Source organism: Salvelinus alpinus, chromosome 28 (genome assembly GCF_045679555.1).
Source record: "Salvelinus alpinus chromosome 28, SLU_Salpinus.1, whole genome shotgun sequence".
Taxonomy (NCBI): Eukaryota; Metazoa; Chordata; class Actinopteri; order Salmoniformes; family Salmonidae; genus Salvelinus; species Salvelinus alpinus.
The window spans coordinates 7,248,670-7,271,408 of NC_092113.1; the positions used below are offsets into that span (position 1 = coordinate 7,248,670).

A 22,739-nucleotide genomic window follows, 5' to 3' on the forward strand; every position below is an offset into this window, starting at 1 on the left:
TCTTTCTCTGTTTCTTTCTCTGCCTCTTGCTCTGCTTCTTTCTCTGCCTCTTGCTCTGCTTCTTTCTCTGCTTCTTTCTCTGGCTCTTGCTCTGCTTATTTCTCTGCTTCTTTCTCTGCTTCTTTCTCTGCTTCTTTCTCTGGCTCTTGCTCTGCTTCTTTCTCTGCCTCTTTCTCTGCTTCTTTCTCTGCTTCTTTCTCTGCTTCTGTCTCTGCTTCTTTCTCTGTGACTTGATGCTCATTAGAGATTTGCACTCTGATGCTTACAGTATAACACCAGATAGAGTATTGTACATGTTCTAACAAGTCTGAAAGCCAAAGGCCTTAAACAGAGTTTGGCAAACGACCCGATAGAACACCTTCTTGGCAAGTTGGCGCTGACCTCAGCTAGCACACCCATTGCAATACTTCTGAAGGTTTGTTACATGCACGCATGTATCTCTACACATAACGCTGACTGTTCTCTCTCCTGCTCCTCTCTCTTAGTTCCTGTGTACGGTGGTGGCTATCCTGCTGCACTATTTCTTCATGGCCACGTTTGCCTGGCTGTTTGTGGAAGGGCTCCATGTCTACCGCGTGCAGACAGAGGCTCGCAACATCAACTACGGAGCCATGAGGTTCTACTATGCCATCGGGTGGGGTGTGCCTGCCATCATCACAGGTACACACACACGCGCGCGCACACAGACACACACATGCACGCACGCACACACACGCACGCACACGCTCGCACGCACACACACACGCATGCAGACTCACGTCTTAGGATGACAAGCTAGATATGACAGTTGCATAGACCTGTTTCAGAATGGATTTAACTGATTCTTAAAAACACACACAGACACACACACACACACACACACACCCACCCACACACACACACACAGCGCTGCCTCATCTTGCTCTCTCTGTGTTCAGGTTTGGCGGTAGGGCTGGACCCTGAGGGCTATGGGAACCCAGACTTTTGCTGGATCTCCATCTACGACAAACTCATCTGGAGCTTCGCTGGACCCATCGCCATCGTGCTCCTGGTATTGTCTCACTCTCATTCTACGTCAGCACCACAGTGCCGGTTCACTGTGTTGGCCTCTGCACCTCCGCAGCCTCTGGTCCCACGTAGGTCTGCCTCATTGCTGTCTCTTTGTTCCAGATAAACGGTGGGATGTTTCTGATTGTGGCGCGCATGTCCTGCAACCCCTCCCAGAAAGAGACCAAGAAACTACCTGTCATGTGAGTGACCCAGAGAGGTTGGACCGATGACATAATAGGCCAGGCTCTGCTGATGATGAGGAATATACAATTCTATTGCAGTAATAGACCTTTCAAATTCAGCCATGAAAGCCTCTTTGTTTTTTTAAACCTCTCTGTGTCCTCTTCCTCCAGTGCCACTATACGCAGTGCCATCCTCCTGCTGCTCCTGGCCACCTCTACCTGGTTCTTTGGGCTGATGGCTGTCAACAACAGTATTCTGGCATTCCATTATGTCTTCGTTATACTATGCTTAATGCAGGTACTGAACCTGTCTAGTGTGTGTGTGTGTGTGTGTGTGTGTGTGTGTGTGTGTGTGTGTGTGTGTGTGTGTGTGTGTGTGTGTGCCCAATTAGAGTGTGTGAGTTGCTTTTTGGTCTTGCTGAGTACTTGGTGGTGTGTTTTGGAGTTAGTGTGTGTTAATGCGTGTTAATGCGTGTTAATGTGTGTTAATGCGTGTTAATGTGTGTTAATCTGTGTTAATGTGTGTTAATGTGTGTGTTCCCCTCGTTCCCTCTGCCCAGGGTCTTGCTGTGTTCCTGGTGTTCACGGTGCTGAACGCCGAGGTGCAGGAGGTCTGGAATTTGTCGTGTCTGGGTAGGAAGAGCCCCAATGAGGACGCGCCCAGAGCCCCACAAAACCCTGTGAGCATGGCCCCCTCCCCTCCACCACACACACACGGCAGGTAGCCTAGCGGTTTAGAGCTTTGGGCCAGTAACCGAAAGGTCAGTGGTTCGAATCCCCGAGCCGACTAGGTGATACATCTGTCGACGTGCCATTGAGCAAGGCACTTAACCCTAATTGCTCCTGTAAGTCACTCTGGATAAGAGCCTTTGCCAAAAGACCGCCCGCTGCACCAGGAAGGAACCCATCTTCCTTACCATCCTACACTGTACATCATCTGGCTCTATTCAACCACACACATCACCCCACAATCCACATCAGCACACCCTGGCCTTCCCTTAACATTTCCCCCTCTGGGCTGTTCACTTGACCCAGATTCCACAATGCACTGTGCTTAGCCTACCTTCTTAAGATTTGTCCCACTGACTCATCTGGGGAATGATTGTCGCTGTGTTTTCTGTCATCCATTCGGAGTCGACTAGCACGGTTTGACGTAGAATGTCGACGTGTGCTCCTGAATGTATTTTTGAACACGTGTGTGTGTGTGTGTGTGTGTGTGTATCCAGAACCCCTATAACAATGCGTCGTTGCTGGAGCAGAGCGGACTGCACCGCATCACCCTGGGAGCCTCTACTATCTCCTCCGTCAGCAGTGCTCGGTCAGTAGGCCGTCTGAGATACACAGGGTCTGAAACATGTAGGTTTCCCAGACACGGATCAAGCTTAGTCCTGGACATAAAAGCTATTTCAGTGGAGATTCTCGATTGACCATGCTTTTGAAGTCCTATAGTAAGGTCAATCTGTGTCTGGGCAACTGGCCCAATGTGTGCATGTACTGCAGACTTCCATGGTGTGTGTACTGTGTATAATGTGTAGACCTACATTGCATTCGGAAAGTATTCAGACCCCTTGAGAAGAATGGGAGAAACTCTCCAAATACAGGTGTGCCAAGCTTGTAGAATCATACCTAAGAAGTCTCGAGGCTGTAATTCGCTGCCAAAGGTGCTTCAACAAAGTACTGAGTAAAAAGTCTGAAATGTGATATTTCTGTTTAGATTTTTTCATCAATTTGCAAAAAATTCTAAAAACCTGTGTTTGCTTTTTCATTGTGTAGATTGATGAGGGGGGAACAATTATTTAATCAATTTTAGAATAAGGCTGTAATGTAACAAAATGTGGAAAAAGTCAAGGGGTCTGAACACTTTCCAAATACACTGTATATTGACTTGTATCTGAACTTTGATAAAGGTATAGATTAGTAACGTAGATAAGGCTGATGGAGCCTGCCTAATGTAGTGGTCGGTAGTCTCAGTGTGTGTGATGGAATATGTAAATACTTTGGTTAACACCTCCGGTCCCCCCACAGAGAGAACCTGCTGGCCCGCCAGACCTTGGAACACAATCTGGGACATACTGGAGCTACAGACCTGGATGTGGCTATGTTCCATAGAGACGGAGGTACCCCCCACACACACACACAGAGACACAGAGACACACACAGAGAGACACACACAGACACACACAGAGACACAGAGACACACACACAGACACACACAGAGACACAGAGACACACACAGAGACACACACACAGACACACACAGAGACACACACACACACACACACACACACACACAGAGACACAGAGACACACACACAGACACACACAGAGACACACACACACACACACACACACACACACACACACACACACACACACACACACACACACACACACACACACACACACACACACACACACAGACACACACACACAGAGACACAGAGACACACACACACACACACAGAGACACAGACACACACACAGAGACACACAGAGACACACACTAGGGGTGCACGATATGGGCAAAACTTATTGTGTCAAGCTGGTTGCAATTCCCAAAAGATTTTTTACCAAATAAAACTGTTGAAATCATAAAAATACAACGATTCATATTGAGAAGCAAAGTGGAAAGCAGCATGGTTCTTGTTTGGAACAATCTGTTGACTGCATCTGACTTAACAGAACAACGTATAGTGGATCTAACAGCATGGAGGAGGAACTGTGCTGCTTGAGTGGCAGGGGGCGGGGCTTGGTGTGTGACGTCACAGCCGCAAGAGGAGAGAGAGGGAAAGAGACGACAAGCGGCGCAAACCATAAAAACACGCGGCTGAGGGGCCTTTTAAAATATCTCATGCGATATGGATCTCTTGCGATATGGATATTGCACATGTCAATATTGCGATTTCGATGCGAATTTGATTAATTGTGCAGCCCTAACACACACACACACGCACGTGCACAGGACTCTAGGAGTGTGGCATTGTAACACAAATAAACACATTCATAAACACTCGTATACAATACAAGTAAAAGGATAACAAATGTGCATCACCTCTTTTTGCTTTTAATAGTAACTGACACTATAACTGGTTCTATAACCTCTCTCTCTTTGTCTCTCTGTGTCTCTCTCTCTCTCTCTGTCTGTCTCTCTCTGTGTCTCTCTCTCTCTCTTTGTCTCTCTGTGTCTCTCTCTCTCTCTCTCTCTCTGTCTCTCTCTCTCTCTGTGTGTCTCTCTGTCTCTCTCTTCTCAGGTGAGGACTCGGACTCAGACTCGGATCTCTCTTTAGAAGAGGAACGTAGTCTCTCCATCCCCTCCTCCGAGAGTGAGGACAACGTTCGTCTCCGTGGACGCATCCAGCGACGCTTCAAACGCACCAATCACAGTGAGCGGCTTCTCACAGAGCCCGCCCACAACGGGACCAAAGGTACACAGACACACACAATGGAAATAGATTCACAAATCAAAACAATTTTTAGGTTATGTATGTATATAAGTATGTGATACCAATAAATGCATTACCAATATGCAAACACACTGAAAATGTCAGACACAGAGATCCATAAACCAATAAAAATCATTATGCAGTTAGAAGTATGACTTCTACAAAAACCCTCTGTATTTGGAATTGTTGGCCAATGGTGATTGTCCATATTTGTGTGTTAGATCTGGATGGCAATGATCTGCTCTCCTATTGGCCAGCGCTGGAGGAGAGTGAGGTCCACTCCCTGCAGAAGTGGGGCTCAGAGCGCCGCCTAGGGGCTGACTATAGCAAGGACGCCACCAACAACAACCAGCCTGAGGCGGCACTGACCAGCGGGGACGAGAACGGCCTGACAGGACAGTCCAACCGCCACCGGAAGGGTGCGACACACACACGCGCATGCAGGCACACGCATGCACATACACACACACATACACACACATACACACACACAGCCCGACTACCACAGAACGGGTCACAAACTCAGTAACCTTGCCCCAGTAACCTTTGTATTCTGTTAATTACCTCCTGGACTTCCTGACGGGCTGTTCCCCAGGTGGTGAGGGTAGGTAACAACACATCCGCCACGCTGATCTTCAATGCACGATCCCCTCAGGGGTGCGTGCTCAGTCCCCTCCTGTACTCCCTGTTCACTCATGACTGCATTGCATGGCCAGGCACGACTCCAACACCCCCATTAAATTTGCCGATGACACAACAGTGGTAGGCCTGATCACCGACAACGATGAGACAGCCTGTAGGGAGGAGCTCAGAGACCTGGCCGTGTGGTGCCAGGATAACAACCTCTCCCTCAACGTGATCAAGACAAAGGAGATGATTGTGGACTACAGGAAAAAGAGGACCGAGCACGCCCCCATTCTCATCGACGGTGCTGCAGTGGAGCAGGTTGAGAGCTTCAAGTTCCTTGGTGTCCACATCACCAACAAACTAACATGGTCTCAGCACACCAAGACAGTCGTGAAGAGAGCACGACAAAACCTATTCCCCCTCGGGAGCCTGAAAAGATTTGGCATGGGTCCTCAGATCCTCAAAAGGTTCTACAGCTGCACCATCGAGAGCATCCGGACTGGTTGCATCACTGCCTGGTATGGCAACTGCTCTGCCTCCGACCGTGCTACAGGTCTGTAGTAATTTAGTGCTACGGGTCTGTAGTCATTTAGGCAGGTTGCCTTAGTGTTCTTGGGCACAGGGACTATGGTGGTCTGCTTGAAACATGTTGGTATTACTCAATCAGGGACATGTTGAAAATGTCAGTGAAGACACCTGCCAGTTGGTCAGCACATGCCCGGAGCACACGTCCTGGTAATCCGTCTGGCCCCGCGGCCTATGAATGTTGACCTGTTTAAAGGTCTTACTCACTTCAGCTAAGTAGAGCGTGATCATACAGTCGTCCGGAACAGCTGATGCTCTCATGCATGCCTCAGTGTTGCTTGCCTCGAAGCGAGCAAATAAGTTTGGTAGGCTTGTTTGGTAGACTCGTGTCACTGGGCAGCTCGCAGCTGTGCTTCTTTTTGTAGTCTGTAATAGTTTGCAAGCCCTGCCACGTAAGACGAGCGTCTGAGTCGGTGTAGGACGATTCAATCTTAGCCCTGTATTGGCGCTTTGCCTGTTTGATGGTCACTTCCTGGTATGGCAACTGCTCGGCCTCCGACCGCAAGGCACTACAGGTGGTAGTGTGAACGGCCGAGTACATCACTGGGGCCAAGCTTCCTGCCATCCAGGACCTCTATACCAGGCGGTGTCAGAGGAAGGCCCCCCCCCCCCTCCCTATTCCCCCCTTTACACCACTGCTACTGTCTGTTATCTATGCATAGTCACTTTAATAACTCTACCTATGTGTACATACCACCTCAAATAACCGGTGCTTCCGCACATTGACTCTGTACCGGTATCCCCCTGTATATAGTCCCGCTGTTGTTATTTCACTGTTGCTCTTTAATTACTTGTTACTTTTATCTCTTATTCTTATATGTATTTATTTAAACTGCATTGTTGGTTAGAGCCTCGTAAGTAAGCATTTCACTGTTGTATTCTGCGCATGTGACTAATACAATTTGATTAGATTTATTATTACCATACAGATTCATGTAAACTCAAAACACCCAAAATACATATTGACCCTTCCTTTTTCTAATCTCTCCCTGCTGACTCAGGCATCTTGAAGAACCGCATTGACTGTCCCCCGGCCCTGCAGGGTCTCTCCGCCATGGGCCAGGTCCCCAGCGAACTCTCCTGGTACCGCACCTCCACCCTGGGCCACAGGGGTGTCCCGGCAGCCTCCTACGGCCGCATGTACTCTGGGACAGGCTCCCTGTCTGGTACGGGCTCCTTGTCCCAGCCCGCCTCCCGCTACTCCTCCAGGGAGCATCTGGACTCTCTGGCACGCCGCCAGCTCTCCAGAGACCCCCTCGGCCGCCAGGCTGGAGGAGGATCCCAGAACCGTCTGGACCGCCAGGGCCCCCGGGACAACCTGGACCTGCTGCCCCGCCGCCGTGAGCCAGGCCTAGACAGAGCCTCCAGGGAGAACCTGAGCAGCTCCAGAGACAGGCTGGATGTCCAGCAGCACAGCGCCCACGCCTCCCGGGAGGACTTGAGTGGGAATGGGGGTGTGGAGCCCGGTCTGGGAGGGTCGCGCTCCCAGCTCAACACCCTGACGCGGCGCCAGGCCTCCTCCCGCGAACACCTAGGAGGAGCGCTGATGAGCAGCCGCTCCCGTGAACAGCTGGAGGCCAACGGGGGCGGCGGGGTGACCCAGTCCCAGCCCTGCAGGGAGTGGCTTCGCACCCTGCCCCCCCGCCAGCACTCACACCCTGACCAGCCCCCGCCCTCCTCCCCTCCGGCCCCCATCAGCGAGGAACCCCAGGAGCCCCCCCTACCCCGCCGCGGCCGGCTGGACTCTGCCCCCCTGTGTAGGTACCCCCTCCCTGCCCCCGGCGCCCCACCCAGCCGCCACCCGTCCAGCGAGCACCTGGACATCCTGTCCTCCATCTTGGCCTCTTTCAGTTCCTCCGTGCTCACCCCCCCAGCCCCCTCCTCTGCACAAGGACCCTCCCCCTCCCCGCCCCACTCCGCCACCTCCCACAGCATCTCTGAGGTCTCCCCAGACTCTGAGTAAGTCCTGCACTCTCACTCAGCTTCCTCTCCTCTTCACACTCCTGCTCTGCTCTCTTTCTCTATCCTCACACATCCATCTTTTTGGTTCCTATCAAAGATGTGATGATTTGGATTATAAACGTGTAATAGCCTGCATGTCAGGAGATGCACACTGAGTGTACAAAACATTATGAACACCTGCTCTTTCCATGACATAGACTGACCAGGTGATTACAGGTGAAAGCTATGATCCCTTATTGATGGCACTTGTTAAATCCACTTCAATCATTGTAGATAAAGGGGAGAAGACAGGTTTAAGACATGGATTGTGTATGTGTGCCATTCAGAGGGTGAATGGGCAAGACAAAATATGAAATGCCTTTGAACAGGGTATGGTAGTAGGTCCACCACCCAAAAGACATCCAACCAACTTGATACAGCTGTAGGAAGCATTGGAGTTAACATGGGCCAGTACCCCTGTAGAATGCCTCGACGAATTGAGGCTGGGGTGGGGGGTGCAATTCAATATTAGGAAAGTGTTCTTAATGTTTCGCACACTCAGTGTATGTATCATTCCTCAGCTATGCTATTTTGGCTTGCCACTGATTGTGGGCTCTCTTTTCTCTTCACAGAGTCAACAGAAGTGAAGGACAGTCTTGATGACACCCTCCATATCCCACAATGCATTATGTTTTGTATTGGGGATACCAAGGACTGTGTGGGGGCCGGGGAGAGGTCAAGGAGCACCCTGGGATACTGGAGGATCTAAGTGTTGAAGAAAGGCAGACAGTGAGATGTGAGATGAGTTTGGAGGTGCTTGGTTCGTTCTGTTGACTATTTTCTGTTACAATCAGCACCAAGTATGGGGAGGAGGGCTATACGATGGATGGCTGGCTACCTACCTTAGCTACTAATGTTTAATGAACTTCGATCCTCAGATTTAGTCATGAACACAAGGATCGGAATTGAACCGCTAAGAAAAAGATGAACCTGTACATAACATTTTTATACATTTTGTATCTTTTTCATCAGACGAAGAAAAAAACCACGGACGTTTTTGAAGATTGCGCCCATGTGCGGTTGTGAACGAGGTGTGAATGGAATCTGTCGCTAGGGGCAAAAGCCCTTGAATCAAAATACCGTTATCCTGAAACGTTTCCTCAAACACGTCAGCTATATGTATAAAACTAGGGACAGGGGTCGGTTAGTGTTGATTGGATGAGACTGTGAGACCTGAGACATGATAGGACGAGGAAGGTGTTGGGGGGCGGGTGATTGTAAACAGGAACGAATTCTATGGAAGCGGGATCTGACAGAACAAATGATTGTGAACAAGAAAGAACGCGAACATACTTTGATATTTGAGAGGCTTGATTATCTCATTCTTCAGTTGGTCAGGTTACTGTTTGGATGGAAGTGCTCCTGTTAATCCAAGGAAAGACCCACTGCATTTGAATGTCAGCCGTCTATTCTGCAGCATCATACATCTCTCTCTGTGCTACTATATATCAGAAAACAAAACACCAGTACCGTTTCATATCTAATAGTTTCTCTGCCTGATATTTGGTCCATTTTAGTGTACAAAACCCTCTGTTGGGAAAATGGTCACGTGTACCGGGTTACAGGGGTATGAGAGGTAAAGAGAGAGAGAACACGTTTAGGTGACCACGAAAAGTCCTAAAGTGGTGTTACATATTGGCTCGGAGATTAAAAGGCAGATCAGAGGAAGAGGAGTGCGTCACCTGTGCACCAGTTGTTCCCGGGACCATAACAGGAGAACACATTGCACATGTAATAACACGATACTTAACAGGCGCGTGGAACAGGAAAAAAAGTGGGTCAAAAAGAAATACGAGTGAAAAAGACAGAAGGAACCGAGGGACTATTACTCATTAGAAGGACGAAGACAGGTTGTAGAAAGAAAACGACTCGTCTCCCACACCGGCGGTCTGCAAATCTCTTTCCAACGACCTGCTTTAATCTTTTTATGTCTTTGGGTTGTGGTAAGTTAATATAAATGTGACAGTATTATTGCCAAAAATCTCCCCAGGGTCCCCGATATCCATCCTTAGCTATATTCAACTGCTCCAGTTCTTTTGCCACTGGTCAGTTCTTTTCTATATGATTTATTATTGCAGTACCTTTAACTTGTACAGACATAAGATTTATATTATTTATTACTTTGTCATTTTGTGTGAGAGTATGTTATTTATAAAAGAGAGTATGCAAGCGGTATTTGTTGAAATGTAGTTTTTTTTTTTTTTTTTTAATTTTTTTTTAACATGTAATGTTTCGTATGAGCTGACTCCCACTGTGACAAACTGCATTGAGAGAAAAGGAAGTGTGAGAGAGAAGAGGGAAGTCATTGAAGTGTAATGATGGAGGGAGGGAGAGAGGAACGGGGGACTGTCAGTTTGTGTGCTTATTCTGGGGTATATGCTATCCCGTCGGCATGGGGGGAATTTGAAACAGCTGCTCCTCGGTTACCAACATAAAAATAAGAAATATTCCTAACAAGATGTTGTTTGAGTCCTCTTTTCTGTGAGTGACATTCCCTGGTGAAAACAACAGTTTTAGCACACTAGTTTTGACAGTTTGTTTCCAGAGGGTCTCCTCTCTATCAGGTCTCTTTTCACATTCAGAGATCTCTACCAGACCATTAAAACTCCTACAGATCTAGACCAGCAATGAAAAGGAATACCAAAACAAAGATTTTACTAAGGTTTTCACAAATACCTGAAACTGTCAGAAACTTTAAAAATCATCTTAATAAAAACATAAACGCAACAACAAAATAACCGTCAAATGATTTGATCGTGATCATCGCCCTCAGTGTCCTCGCTACTCGAGCACGATCGTACCTCTTCCCCCATCTTCTTCAGCTTAGCCTGGTAGTATCTCTTTTTTAGCCTGTAGGCTTTCTCTTTCTGCCTCACCGCCTTCCTCTTGTCTTCTAAAACCTTCTGTTCCATCTGTAGGACTCTCATCCTCTGCTCATGTTCCAGCTCCGACAGTTCCAGCATGCGCGGGCCGTAGCGTGGGTCCTCAGACCCCCGCGCTGCTGCCAGAGAGGTGAGGGGTTGCGGGGCGGCCCGGGGGATGTAGGGCAGGTCAAAGTTCACGGGGCAAGAGGTGAGCAGGCTGGAGGATGAGGCAGATGGGATGGGCGGAGGGAGGAAGGACAGGGACGTCCCAGACCAGGAGGTTTCACTGTGGGTGAGAGTGGAGGCGTTGGGCTGGCTGGTGGAGAAGGGGATCCGCAGGGGTCCGTCACTTCCTGCTAGTGCTGTGAAGGAGGCGATGCCGATGCTCATGGCTACCTGGTCTTTACTCTCACTCTCCTGGGGAAGACAAACTGGGTTAGATTTCAACTGCACTGTGTCCTCTTATAATATAAGCTCTTTCAGTTGCTATTGAACTGTATTGACATGTTCCTATGTAAAGATCATCATACACTAGAGGATTGTCTATGGAGATGTGCTCTAGCTGTGACACGTTACCTCATTGTGACTGTTATCAGCATCGTCCTGGTCACTCCCACTGGTCGCTGCAGTACATGTCACTAGATCACACAGAGAGACAGACAGACAGACAGCGAGACAGAGATTGGAACCGTCTCCCCTAGCACCATACATACTTGTGTGAGCAAATTGGTTGACATCACATCAGCCTATCATCTAAAGAATGCACATTTGATAAATGCGTGAACTCAATATAGATGAGCTCATCTTAGCGGCAGTGGCAGTCCTGAGAGTAGTGTGGTATTACCTGCTGTGGGGGAGCCAGGCCTGAGGCCGGTGTAGCCCACCTCTCCGTCCATGTCGTCCTGGTTGGAGATGAGGTTGGGTACCATGGCCGTAATCTCCCGCTGAACCTCGGTCAGGGCCGTGACAGGCATGCCGGCGACCACCTGCTCCTGGCGCCGGTGCAGCGCCTGGCGGCTCTCCACCTTCAGCCTCTTCCACAGGGTCTTCATGGTGCCCACCGAGCTCGGTGGCCGGTCGGGGAAGGCAGCATTGAAGGCTTCCACCACCTCGGCCCACACAGCGTTGCGGTGCACAGTAGTGTTGGTGTCCTTCCTGAAGTCCTGGACTGTGTGCACCACCCCCTGGATCCTCTGCAGGAAGTAGAGCTTCTGCTGCATGGTGAAATTGGGCGTGCGGTACGACATGGTCGTTGGTTGCCAAGGCAATTGGGTGGAGGTGAGGGTTCTATTCCTGCTCGGGTTCGTGTGCGATAGGGATTACGGGGCCGCAGTAGGCCAAATGGGGGCATTCTCTTCCAACCAACATGCTGTATGAGGTTGATTTAGGTTTTAAGTCTTTGTGTGGTTGTTCTTTCCATGAGCATCGAGTTGATTTTGAAACTAGGGTGTTTTCAGTGAGCGTTGGTTGTGAGGTTTAGTCCAACTTGATGTCCTGTCAGAGATCATGTGGAAGAACTGCTTGGTGCGTGCATTTACTTGATGGGTGTGTCATTGTCATGAATGGTACTGTAATCCACAGTAGGGCATCATCTTTACTGGGATAACCAGCTGTTATGCAGTGTTTAGCTACAGAAAAACGTGGGTGTCCACTGTCAAGTCAAATTACACAATGAACCGTGTTTTATGGAGCTGTGGTCCAATCTGTGATGATTCTTAGTCTCTGTGTCAGGATAGAAGACAACATCAGAATGACATTCAGATTGATATGAACACTTTGCAGCAAGGTTGAGATTTTTAAGAACACGTGCCATCATTCCCAAGGGATACCGAATGTTCATCCTCTCCTTTTAATAAAAGGGACTAATTCAGACCTGGGACATCAGGTGAGTGAAACTAACTACCAGGTACAAACAACCATAGCGTTTCGGGACGGAATTGAACAGCCTTTACATCGAATGCTACATAGCAGGCTAGCAAGATGACAGTAATAATGCTAGCCAAGCTAATACACCTAGAATTCCCCATATACATGCGCTTATTTGGATGTACATTTTATTTGTAAATTAAAACAAATAAACATATGATTTGTTATTATTACTCACATGCAACCAGACAGCCAATAAGAGCGGCGAATTATCGTGGACAAACACTTTGTTGTCCCTGCCACCACCACCCCCTCATGTTTGGCGGCCGGATACGAAATTTAAACAACAAACCTGCGTATCTTACGTAAATGGCACTTTCGACTCTTTTTTAACCAATGGCTGTCCGCTTTATTGCAAAGTGCGATGCATTATGTCAGTGTAGCCACATTTGATTGGATGCGTGCGGAAGAAACGCATGGGTAGCTAGCTAACGTTAGTTCTTCAGAGAGAACATAACAAATTCACGAAATGTGTTTCAAAGGACAATGAATACTTTTTTTGTCAAGAAATGAAAATAGTTTCCTGGCATCTAGATAGATATGTAAGTAACTAGCCATGTTATTTCCAAGACAGTAGCCCTGACATGACTAGCTAATTACCAAAGTCAAATATTGTTATAACTAGCTAACGTTAGCTAGCTAGCTAACCCCCTTTCATCTGCGTGACTACCTTAAGTAGTTAGCTACCTAGTGTAATAAAAAGTTATTAGCATGTTGTCAGCTATATTGTATTTTCCTGCCTTGGTGTTGACAAGAAATCAGAAGTTATTGTAAATTAGATAGCTATGATTGGCAATGGCAAACTCATATTTTCCCGATTCTCATTCATAAGAGAATAAATAATAAGAGAGTGAATACCAGCTAAAGCCCCAAATTATCAAGCGCACACACATAGCTAGCTGCCAGGTTGACGTCATCTCACTATGCAAAATGATTTTGGGGGAGGATGACAAGATTACTAGCTAATGTTAATGTTTCTGTATGTGTGCCAGGTTATCGGGTGCTGTTGATGAGAGGCTTTCCGCAGGGAGTGTGTCAATGTCAGTGATGATGGCAATTGAGACGGCAGCCCTGGTAGTCCCTGTCACCGCTCTGGAGTTCCTAAGGGAGGAGTACCTGCTGACAGGTAGGGGATCCCTGGCTAGTTACGTAGTTATAACTGATATGCCATGGCTCATACAGCGTTACAGCTTGGCTAATGGAAAGCGCCTGCACCCATTTTTCAACCAACCTGTTCTTGGTGATACTTTCTTTATTCTCGATTTGGAAGAAAAGTACATCTTATAAATGTCCGTGGCCAGCAAATCATCTCCATGTGATTTTCATTTTGGCATCTGTTCCAAAGTATTTCCACACATAATAAAGAGATTTATCTGATCATATACATGTGTAAGCAAGGTTTGAAATGATTATGTTTTAGTCAAATATTATATCTGTTTGGGCTTCTTGTGGTCAATTTGCAGTCTACAAATAATTTGTAATTATGTTCCGGAACCCTGACCATGCGTTCAAGAAAAACATTGCCTTGTGGCTGAATGTAGTTGAAAGTTGGCTTTCTCCTAGCTGGAACAGCTAGCATTTGTCAAACTAGCCAGTGATTTATTAGCCAATCCCTGGCTAGACAATACAAGACCGTCCAAACTGCCTTGTGTTAGGATTTATGTTTATGCATAATAGCCTGTTAGCATATTGGTTGAAGAGGAATATTGTTTTGTTACACACATGCACGCACAACCCCCTCTGTATAGTGTGTGTAGGTGTAAGGAATGACCAACACAGGCCATAAAAGCTGTGGACAGTCTGGAGAGGGGAGGGGTGCAGCTCTCTAGACCAACCAAGAGTTTAGAATACTGGACAATACCATATTAGGAACTGTTTTAGTGTAGAATCGACAGACCCAAGACGGAGCTAATCTACCCAGCAACCAGATGTGGACAAAGGGCCAGCAAAGGGGGGCAAAGTCTAAACCACGCCCAGCCTCTACTGTGATAGGCCAACTGGACACGTTGAGAATAAAATTGTCATAGTATAAAAACTACTATTTGAGTACATTCCACAGTTCTCTGTTCATCCTGCGCGGTGAAACAGCGAACCCGTATATACGAAAATTGCATTTGCCATTCATTGTTTGCGGTAATTAAACATAATTAAAGAAAGTTAGCAGACCTTGCATTTTATTTATCCTGACACCGGATGTGTTACACGCAGCGTTCACACTTGTCAAAGCTGGAAGGCATATTCACAGTCATTTTCAACCTCTCCTTGTCCCAGTCTGTAATACCCAAATGTTTTAAGATGACTACCATCATTCCTTTCCCCAAGAACTCTTAAGGCTTCATGCCACAATGACTACCGCCCTGTAGCACTCACATCTGTAATCATGAAGTGCGTTGAGAGGCTGGTTATGGCACACATTAACTCCAACATCCCAGACACTCTAGACCCACTCCAATTTGCATACCATAGATGATGCTATCTCAATTGCTCTCCACAGTGCCTTCATCCACCTAGATAAGAGGAATACCTATGTGAGAATGCTGTTCGTTGACTACAGCTCAGCATTCAACACACTTTGTCCCCTCCAAGCTCGTCACCAAGCTTAGGACTCTGGGTCTGAACACCTCCCTCTGCAACTGGATCCTGGAATTCCTGACGGGCCGACCCCAGGTGGTGAGGATAGGCAACTTCACCTCCGCCACGCTGACCCTCCACACAGGGGCCCCACAGGGGTGTGTGCTTAGTCCCCTCCTGTACTCCCTGTTCGCCCACAACTGTATGGCCACGCACGACTCCAACACCATCATCATGTTTAGTGATAACGGTAGGCCTGATCACCGACAACGACGAGAGAGCCTATAGGGAGGAGGTCAGAGACCTGGCCGTGTGGTGCCAGGACAACAACCTCTCCCTCAACGTGATCAAGACAAAGGAGATGATTGTGGACTACAGGAAAAAGAGGACCGAGCACACCCCCATTCTCATCGACGGGGCTGCAGTGGAGCAGGTTGAGAGCTTCCACATCACCAATAAAGAACATGGTCCAAGCACTCCAAGACAGTCGTGAAGAGAGCACGACAAAACCTATTCCCCCTCAGGAGACTGAAAAGATTCGGCATGGGTCCTCAGATCCTCAAAAGGTTCTACAGCTGTACCATTGAGAGCATCTTGACTGGCTACATCATTGCCTGGTATGGCAATGGCTCCATCTTCGATTGCATGGCGCTACAGAGGTTGGTGTGGACAGCCCAGTACATCACTTGGGCCGAGCACCCTACCATCCAGGATATCTATGTCAAGCGGTGTGGTAGAAAGGTCCGGAAAATCATTAAAGACTACAACCACCCAAGCCATAGACTATTCTCTTTGCTTCCGCATGGCAAGCGGTACCGGTGCATCAAGTCTGGCACCAACAGGCTCTTGAACAGCTTCTATCCACAAGCAATAAAACTGATAAAAATCTAACAAAATAGCCTCACAGACTATATGAGTTAACCTTACATCTTTGTTGACCTTTTATTTATATTTTTGCACTGTCTTTACGCAGACTCACAGGGCCCTACACACTCACTCCATCTGCTCAAGCACACATAATATGCACATACATTTATACTGACTCTACACACTCACTCACACACACTCACTCCATCTGCTCAATCGCACATAATATGCACATACATTTATACTGACTTTACACACCCACTCACATACAAGCTGCTGCTACTCTGTTTATCTTCTATCCCGTTGCCTAGTCCCCCTACCCCTGTACATATCTACCTCCATCACTCCAGTATCCCTGTCACCTTACCCCTGTACATATCTACCTCCATCACTCCAGCGTCCCTGCACATTGTAAATATGGTATTGGAACTGACCCTGTATTTAGTATGCTTACCCCTATACATATCTACCTCCATCACTCCAGTAGCCCTGCACATTGTAAATATAGTATTGGAACTGACCCTGTATATAGTATGGTATTGAACTGGCCCTGTATATAGTATGGTATTGAACTGACCCTGTATATAGTATGGTATTGAACTGACCCTGTATATAGTATGGTATTGAACTGACCCTGTATATAGTATGGTATTGAACTGACCCTGTATATAGTATGGTATTGGAACTGACCCTGTATATAGTATGGTATTGAACTGACCCTGTATATAGTATGGTATTGAACTGACCCTGTATATAGTATGGTATTGAACTGACCCTGTATATAGTATGGTATTGAACTGACCCTGTATATAGTATGGTATTGAACTGACCCTGTATATAGTATGGTATTGAACTGACCCTGTAAATAGTATGGTATTGAACTGATTCTGTATATAGTATGGTATTGAACTGACCCTGTATATAGTATGGTATTGGAACTGACCCTGTATATAGTATGGTATTGAACTGACCCTGTATATAGTATGGTATTGAACTGACCCTGTATATAGTATGGTATTGACCTGACCCTGTATATAGTATGGTATTGGAACTGACCCTGTATATAGTATGGTATTGAACTGATTCTGTATATAGTATGGTATTGAACTGACCCTGTATATAGTATGGTATTGAACTGACCCTGTATATAGTATGGTATTGAACTGACCCTGTATATAGTATGGTATTGAACTGACCCTGTATATAGTATGGTATTGAACTGACCCTGTATATAGTATGGTATTGGAACTGACCCTGTATATAGTATGGTATTGAACTGATTCTGTATATAGTATGGTATTGAACTGACCCTGTATATAGTATGGTATTGGAACTGACCCTGTATATAGTATGGTATTGAACTGATTCTGTATATAGTATGGTATTGAACAGACCCTGTATATAGTATGGTATTGAACTGACCCTGTATATAGTATGGTATTGAACTGACCCTGTATATAGTATGGTATTGAACTGACCCTGTATATAGTATGTTATTGAACCGACCCTGTATATAGTATGGTATTGAACTGACCCTGTATATAGTATGTTACTTACTTATTGTGTTCTTCATATTTCTCATCTGTTTTTTCTAGTATTACATTGTTATTGATTATGGCATTGTTGGGTTTTGAGTTAGCAAGAAAGGCATTTCACTGTATTTGTGCATGTGACATTAAAAACCCTTGCATGATCAATCTGATCTGGGCCATGTTCCAAATACTTATAAATTGTATCCTTCCTCTCTTCCTATGCTCTGTCATTAAGTGTGATTAGATATTTGACATGTGCATGCGTCCATACAGGTGAGGGTCCGATCCTGACAGTGTACCGCCTCCAATCTCAGACCAAAGCCTCCACCTCACTGAGCGTGCTCCTCAACTACCGCATCCATGGGATTCGTCCCAAACCACAGACGGGAGTCAGACGGACCAGTGACCCAGACGATGAGGTGGTAGTGTTTGGAGGGAAGGCTGTGCGCTTGCTGAGGCTGAGTGCTGGAGGGCAGAGGCTAGAGCCGCTGGGCCCCCTCATGGAGCTGCCGGACTGGGCCCTGGACGTCAGCTGGGTCTCTGGAGAGAAAGGTCCACTCCTCGGCGTGGCTCTGGCCCACAACGCTGCTCTGTTGCTGGATCCTGTTGAGAGCTGCGTCCTGGCCCTCTGCTCTTGCCAGGAGGGGTGTTTGCTGTACTCCGCCCTGCTCCTGGGTGGGAACTGGGAAGACTCTGTCCTGGTTGGGGGGACCGTGTTCAACCAGCTGGTGCTCTGGAGGCCAGGAGGGGCACAGCCGGACGGGAAGGCCCCAGTGGAGAGGCGTCTGCCAGGTCACAGTGGCGTCATCTTTAGCCTCTGTTACCGCCGGGAGACTGGCTGGCTGGCGTCCGCCTCGGACGACCGCAGTGTGAGGGTCTGGGGGGTGGGGGACCTGGGGGGGGCTGGAGGAGGGTGTGGAGACCCCAGCCCGACGTGTCTGCGGGTGTTGTATGGACACCAAGCCAGGGTATTTTCCGTCAAGCTGTCCCCTGGACGGGTGTACAGCGCTGGGGAGGACGGGGCCTGTCTGCTGTGGGACTGGGGAGGTGGGGGGAGGGTGGCTCGGACACTGAAAGGCCACCGGTCCGGGGGGGTGAGGGCGCTGGCAGTCAGTGAGGGAGGGGACGGCCAGGGCAGGTGGGTGGCCACCGGAGGGGCAGATGGGGGGATCCGCCTGTGGCGGGTGGGGGGTGAGGAGGAGAAGGGGGATGCCGAGGGAGGGCAGGGGGAGGCGGAGAGCCTGGTGGACCTGGGCTTCCAGGGCCGAGGCGTCCCCAAGGTGGTGGGTGTGGTGGGGGACGGGCACTGGATCCAGGGCAGGGTGGTGGTGAACACAGACCATGGGGAGGTCTACCTCTATGAGGGGGGGCGGTGGGGTCTCCTATGGGAGGGGGGTCCTGAGTTCCAGTCCTACTGTGTGATGGAGGTGCTAAGGGTGAGGGGTTGGGGGGCTGCTGCATCCAGGGAGGGGCTGTGTGCTTTAGGCAGCCTCAGTGGAGGGGTGCAGGTCTTCCCCCTGTCGCAGCCTGGCGCGGGGGTGTTGCTGAGGGCAGGGCCAGGGAAAGTCCACAGTGTGCTGTGGGTGAAGGGCCAGGGTCGAGGGGGGTACCTGCTGGCATCCGGAGCAGAGGGCCTGGTCCATCGTTGGCAGGTGGAGGTAGAGATGAGAGACACTGGACTGGCTCTCAGGGTGGAACCACTCTGTCCTCTCCTTCTGCCTCCCTGTGCCAAACGCTGGCTCACTGCTGTAGTTTACCTCAACCGCCCACAGGGGGCACTGTGGGTATGTGGAGACAGGAGAGGATCGCTGCTGCTGTTTGAAGAGAGTGAACACCATCAAGAGAAGAAGAGGGGAGCTGGAGAAGAGCATGAGGATGAAGAGATGGGAAGAGATGCACATAATGGGCTGGTTGAAAGCCATGATGAAAAGGGCGACGTGATAGTCGGAGAGGAGGATGAGGAGAGAGAGGCCAGCAGGGCAGGGCTGACCCTCCAGCCTGTGAGCTCTCTGTTCGGGGTGCACGGAAAGCAGGGGGTGACGTGGGTGTCGGAGCACCGGGGGCTGCTGTACAGTGCGGGGAGAGATGGCTGTGTGAGGGTCCTCCGGGTTGGACCAGAGGGACTGGAGGTTCTGAGGGTCCAGCGGGCCTGCAGGGGGATGGAGTGGCTGGAGAGAGTTCTGCTTCTGGAACCCCAGGACTCTGAAGAGGAGCAGAGGGCCCAGGAACCAGAAGGGAGTGGGAAAGAGGCCCGCTTTGTGATCGTGGGCTTCCACTCGGTCCACTTTGTGGTGTGGGACCCCGTGAGGCAGGAGAGGCTGCTGTCAGTGCCCTGTGGAGGAGGCCATCGGTCCTGGAGCTACTGCCCCCACCAGGACGGCCTCTCTATGGGCCAGGGGGCCCTGGTGTTCATCAAGCAGGGGGTGGTCCTGGCCTCTGAACCCTCTGGGGAAGCACCCAGCCGGGCAGGGAGCCTGGACCTGAGACAGGGGCTGCACGGCAGGGGAGTGGGCTGTGTGTGTCGCTTGGGGGTAGTGGGGGAGGCTGGAGAGGGCCGCTGGGAGGTGCTGGTGACCGGAGGAGAGGACACCAGCTTGACCGTCCTGGCGGTCCGACCGCAGACGGGCGCGGTCAGAGTGCTGTCGGTCATCACCGACCACATCTCGAATGTTCGGACTCTGACAGCAGTCAAACGTTTGGACAGAGGGACAGATGAACAGACAGCAGCACAGTCCCTCTCTGCACTGCTGGTATCTGCAGGTGGGCGGGCACAGATGCAGTGCTACCGGCTACTGATTGGAGGAAATGGACAGTTAGGCTTGCCCTCCTGTCAGGTGATACAGGTGGCCAGCCACCGATTGGACGATCAGTGGGAGAGAATGCGGAACCGACACAAGACTGTGAAAATGGACGCAGAAACCAGGTGTTTGAACTTGTACTTTATATAAATGCTCGCTTTCATTCAATTAAATCATACAAAGACATCCCTTTACTTTCTACCAGAACACACCAACACACAGATACTGTCTTGCAGCTGCCCATTCTCTCACAAGCACAATCTGATGTTTTAATCTGTTTGTGTTTTCAGGTACATGTCCATTGCCGTGGTGGATGATGGGACAGAGTCGGTCCTCCTGGCGTTGGCCTGCAGTGATGGAGCTGTGAGGTAAGCGTGTAATACACTATCATTATTCTACCAGTCAAATTCATGAGGTACACAAAAGATTATGACCTGGTGTTTTTATTTGACCCCTTTCCTAAAATATGTCTTGTCTTTCCCTCTCTCTCTCTCTCTCTCTCTCTCTCTCTCTCTCTCTCTCTCTCTCTCTCTCTCTCTCTCTCTCTCTCTCTCTCTCTCTCTCTCTCTCTCTCTCTCTCTCTCTCGTCTCTCTCTCTCTCTCTCTCTCTCTCTCGTCTCTCTCTCTCTCTCTCTCTCTCTCTCTCTCTCTCTCTCTCTCTCTCTCTCTCTCTCTCTCTCTCTCTCTCAGGCTCTTCTCAGTCAGTGAGTTGAGGGGGAAATTTGAGCTCCTGTGGGAGAGTTTCCACCACGAGAGATGTGTACTCAGCATCGCCACCTGCAGCCTGGAGGATGGACAGGGCAATCGGTGAGGCACTGGGGGGGCTGACGGCTCCATGACAACACAACACAAGATGCAATTCATGTTCTGAATAACCCACATTTTCCCTCATCATCATTTTGACCTCCTCTTAATAACATCAGCCTAACGTTCTCTCACCTCTCTGTCTCCCTCAGACGTGTGTTCCTCTTCAGCGCAGCCACAGATGGAAGGATAGCAGTGTGGGATATGAGCACCGTGGCCAACTCAGAAGACAAGCCCCCTACTGCGGCCCTAGCCCCAACCAGCCCCTGTCTAACAGTCCCCGCCCACCAGAGTGGAGTCAACACCCTGGCCGTATGGGAGGAGGGCCTGGGGGCGGGACATACAGACGAAGCCCGGATAACATTGGCCAGTGGAGGAGATGACGGACAGCTGTCAGTGGCACTCATCCGGGTGCAGTACCAGGGGGAGGCGGTAGGGGGCAGCAGAGTGTGTCTACAGCTCCAGTCTCAGTGGTCAGTGGCTTTAGCCCACGCTGCCCCTCTGACCGCCCTGAGGATGCTGAGCCCAGGCCTGTTAGTGTCCACATCCCCTGACCAGAGGGTGTGTCTGTGGAGGCTGGCCACTACTGGACTCAGCCAACAGGGAGCGCTCCTCTCCCATGTGGCAGACGCAGCAGGGCTGGAGGTGTGGATTGGGGCTGAGGCTGTGTCTGGATGTGGGAACAGAGGCTGGGTGGTTGTCTGTGGACAGGGGTTACAGCTGCTGAACTTGACAGACATGGAGGGTGGAGGGAACAGGGAGGGTAAAACTGGAAGAAAGAGCTGGGTGGGAGGGAGGGAGGACTGTGTGAAAGTGTCTTTACATTAGCGTTGTCTGGATGACAAGACAACATGACCTGTTGTGAACTGGACCCGTGAACTAGATTAGTTGAAATGGTTTACGTCTAAATGACCCAAAGAACCCAAACACCTTCATTTCATAATGTACATTTGGATTTTGAAATAAACTTAATTTAAATCAAGATATTTATCTCAAATGATTTATAGATGTATGGCTGCCTGTGGTGTACTGCTTCTGCTTGTGTGGCAGTCAGGGCTAGTGAAGTGGGAGTAATACTATGGGTTCAACTGACTGAGTGTGTGTGTGGGGGCTGGGGGGGGGGGGGGGGGGCGGGGTAATGCAAGTACTCCACCGCTGTAATGTGAAAGGGAGGTCTGGATGGGGGTCAGTACACAGGTTTACAGTGGGGCAGGACTGCAGTAGATTAGCATGAATATTTTAGTCACGTCTCCGATTGCCTTTCATCCAGCATCCGTCAGTGTGCCAACTTCACTGATGAGAGAGAGAGAGAGAGAGAGAGAGAGAGAGAGAGAGAGAGAGAGAGAGAGAGAGAGAGAGAGAGAGAGAGAGAGAGAGAGAGAGAAGTAGTATTTGAAGAGCTAGATGGAGCAGGGAGGTGATGCCTTCTGACCGATGACGTATACAAACAAATGTATATGTGAATACTCTGCAAAATAGCTGGTAATTCAACTGTAGTATGCTGAAATCA

The 22,739-nt window shown here is 49.2% G+C and overlaps 3 protein-coding genes across 3 annotated transcripts in view; 2 read left to right on the forward strand and 1 right to left on the reverse strand.

Moving 5' to 3' along the window:
* The window catches only part of LOC139557051 (cadherin EGF LAG seven-pass G-type receptor 3-like), a 46,473-nt gene extending 36,149 nt beyond the window's left edge, over positions 1 to 10,324 (forward strand). Inside the window, exons 25-35 of the mRNA XM_071371371.1 lie at positions 486 to 660; positions 918 to 1,030; positions 1,150 to 1,229; positions 1,383 to 1,509; positions 1,772 to 1,891; positions 2,438 to 2,529; positions 3,237 to 3,328; positions 4,463 to 4,636; positions 4,876 to 5,073; positions 6,868 to 7,825; positions 8,440 to 10,324. Of these exons, the coding sequence (XP_071227472.1) occupies positions 486 to 660; positions 918 to 1,030; positions 1,150 to 1,229; positions 1,383 to 1,509; positions 1,772 to 1,891; positions 2,438 to 2,529; positions 3,237 to 3,328; positions 4,463 to 4,636; positions 4,876 to 5,073; positions 6,868 to 7,825; positions 8,440 to 8,467 (2,157 nt within the window). The 3' untranslated portion in view covers positions 8,468 to 10,324. The remainder of the gene's footprint in view (positions 1 to 485; positions 661 to 917; positions 1,031 to 1,149; positions 1,230 to 1,382; positions 1,510 to 1,771; positions 1,892 to 2,437; positions 2,530 to 3,236; positions 3,329 to 4,462; positions 4,637 to 4,875; positions 5,074 to 6,867; positions 7,826 to 8,439) is intronic.
* Positions 10,325 to 10,505: 181 nt separating this feature from the next.
* On the reverse strand, positions 10,506 to 12,979 carry LOC139557054 (uncharacterized). The gene is made up of 4 exons (XM_071371381.1): positions 12,836 to 12,979; positions 11,576 to 12,453; positions 11,308 to 11,369; positions 10,506 to 11,148 (listed from the first exon to the last, which is right to left on the reverse strand). Exons 2-4 carry the CDS (start codon positions 11,976 to 11,978, stop codon positions 10,609 to 10,611), a joined length of 1,005 nt encoding a protein of 334 aa, XP_071227482.1. The 5' UTR covers positions 11,979 to 12,453; positions 12,836 to 12,979; the 3' UTR covers positions 10,506 to 10,608.
* Positions 12,980 to 13,028: 49 nt separating this feature from the next.
* LOC139557052 (tRNA (34-2'-O)-methyltransferase regulator WDR6-like) lies at positions 13,029 to 22,211 on the forward strand. The gene is made up of 6 exons (XM_071371372.1): positions 13,029 to 13,199; positions 13,650 to 13,783; positions 17,901 to 20,550; positions 20,716 to 20,793; positions 21,116 to 21,232; positions 21,382 to 22,211. Coding segments are annotated over exons 1-6 (3,657 nt in total). The 5' UTR covers positions 13,029 to 13,197; the 3' UTR covers positions 22,058 to 22,211.
* Positions 22,212 to 22,739: the final 528 nt, after the last annotated feature.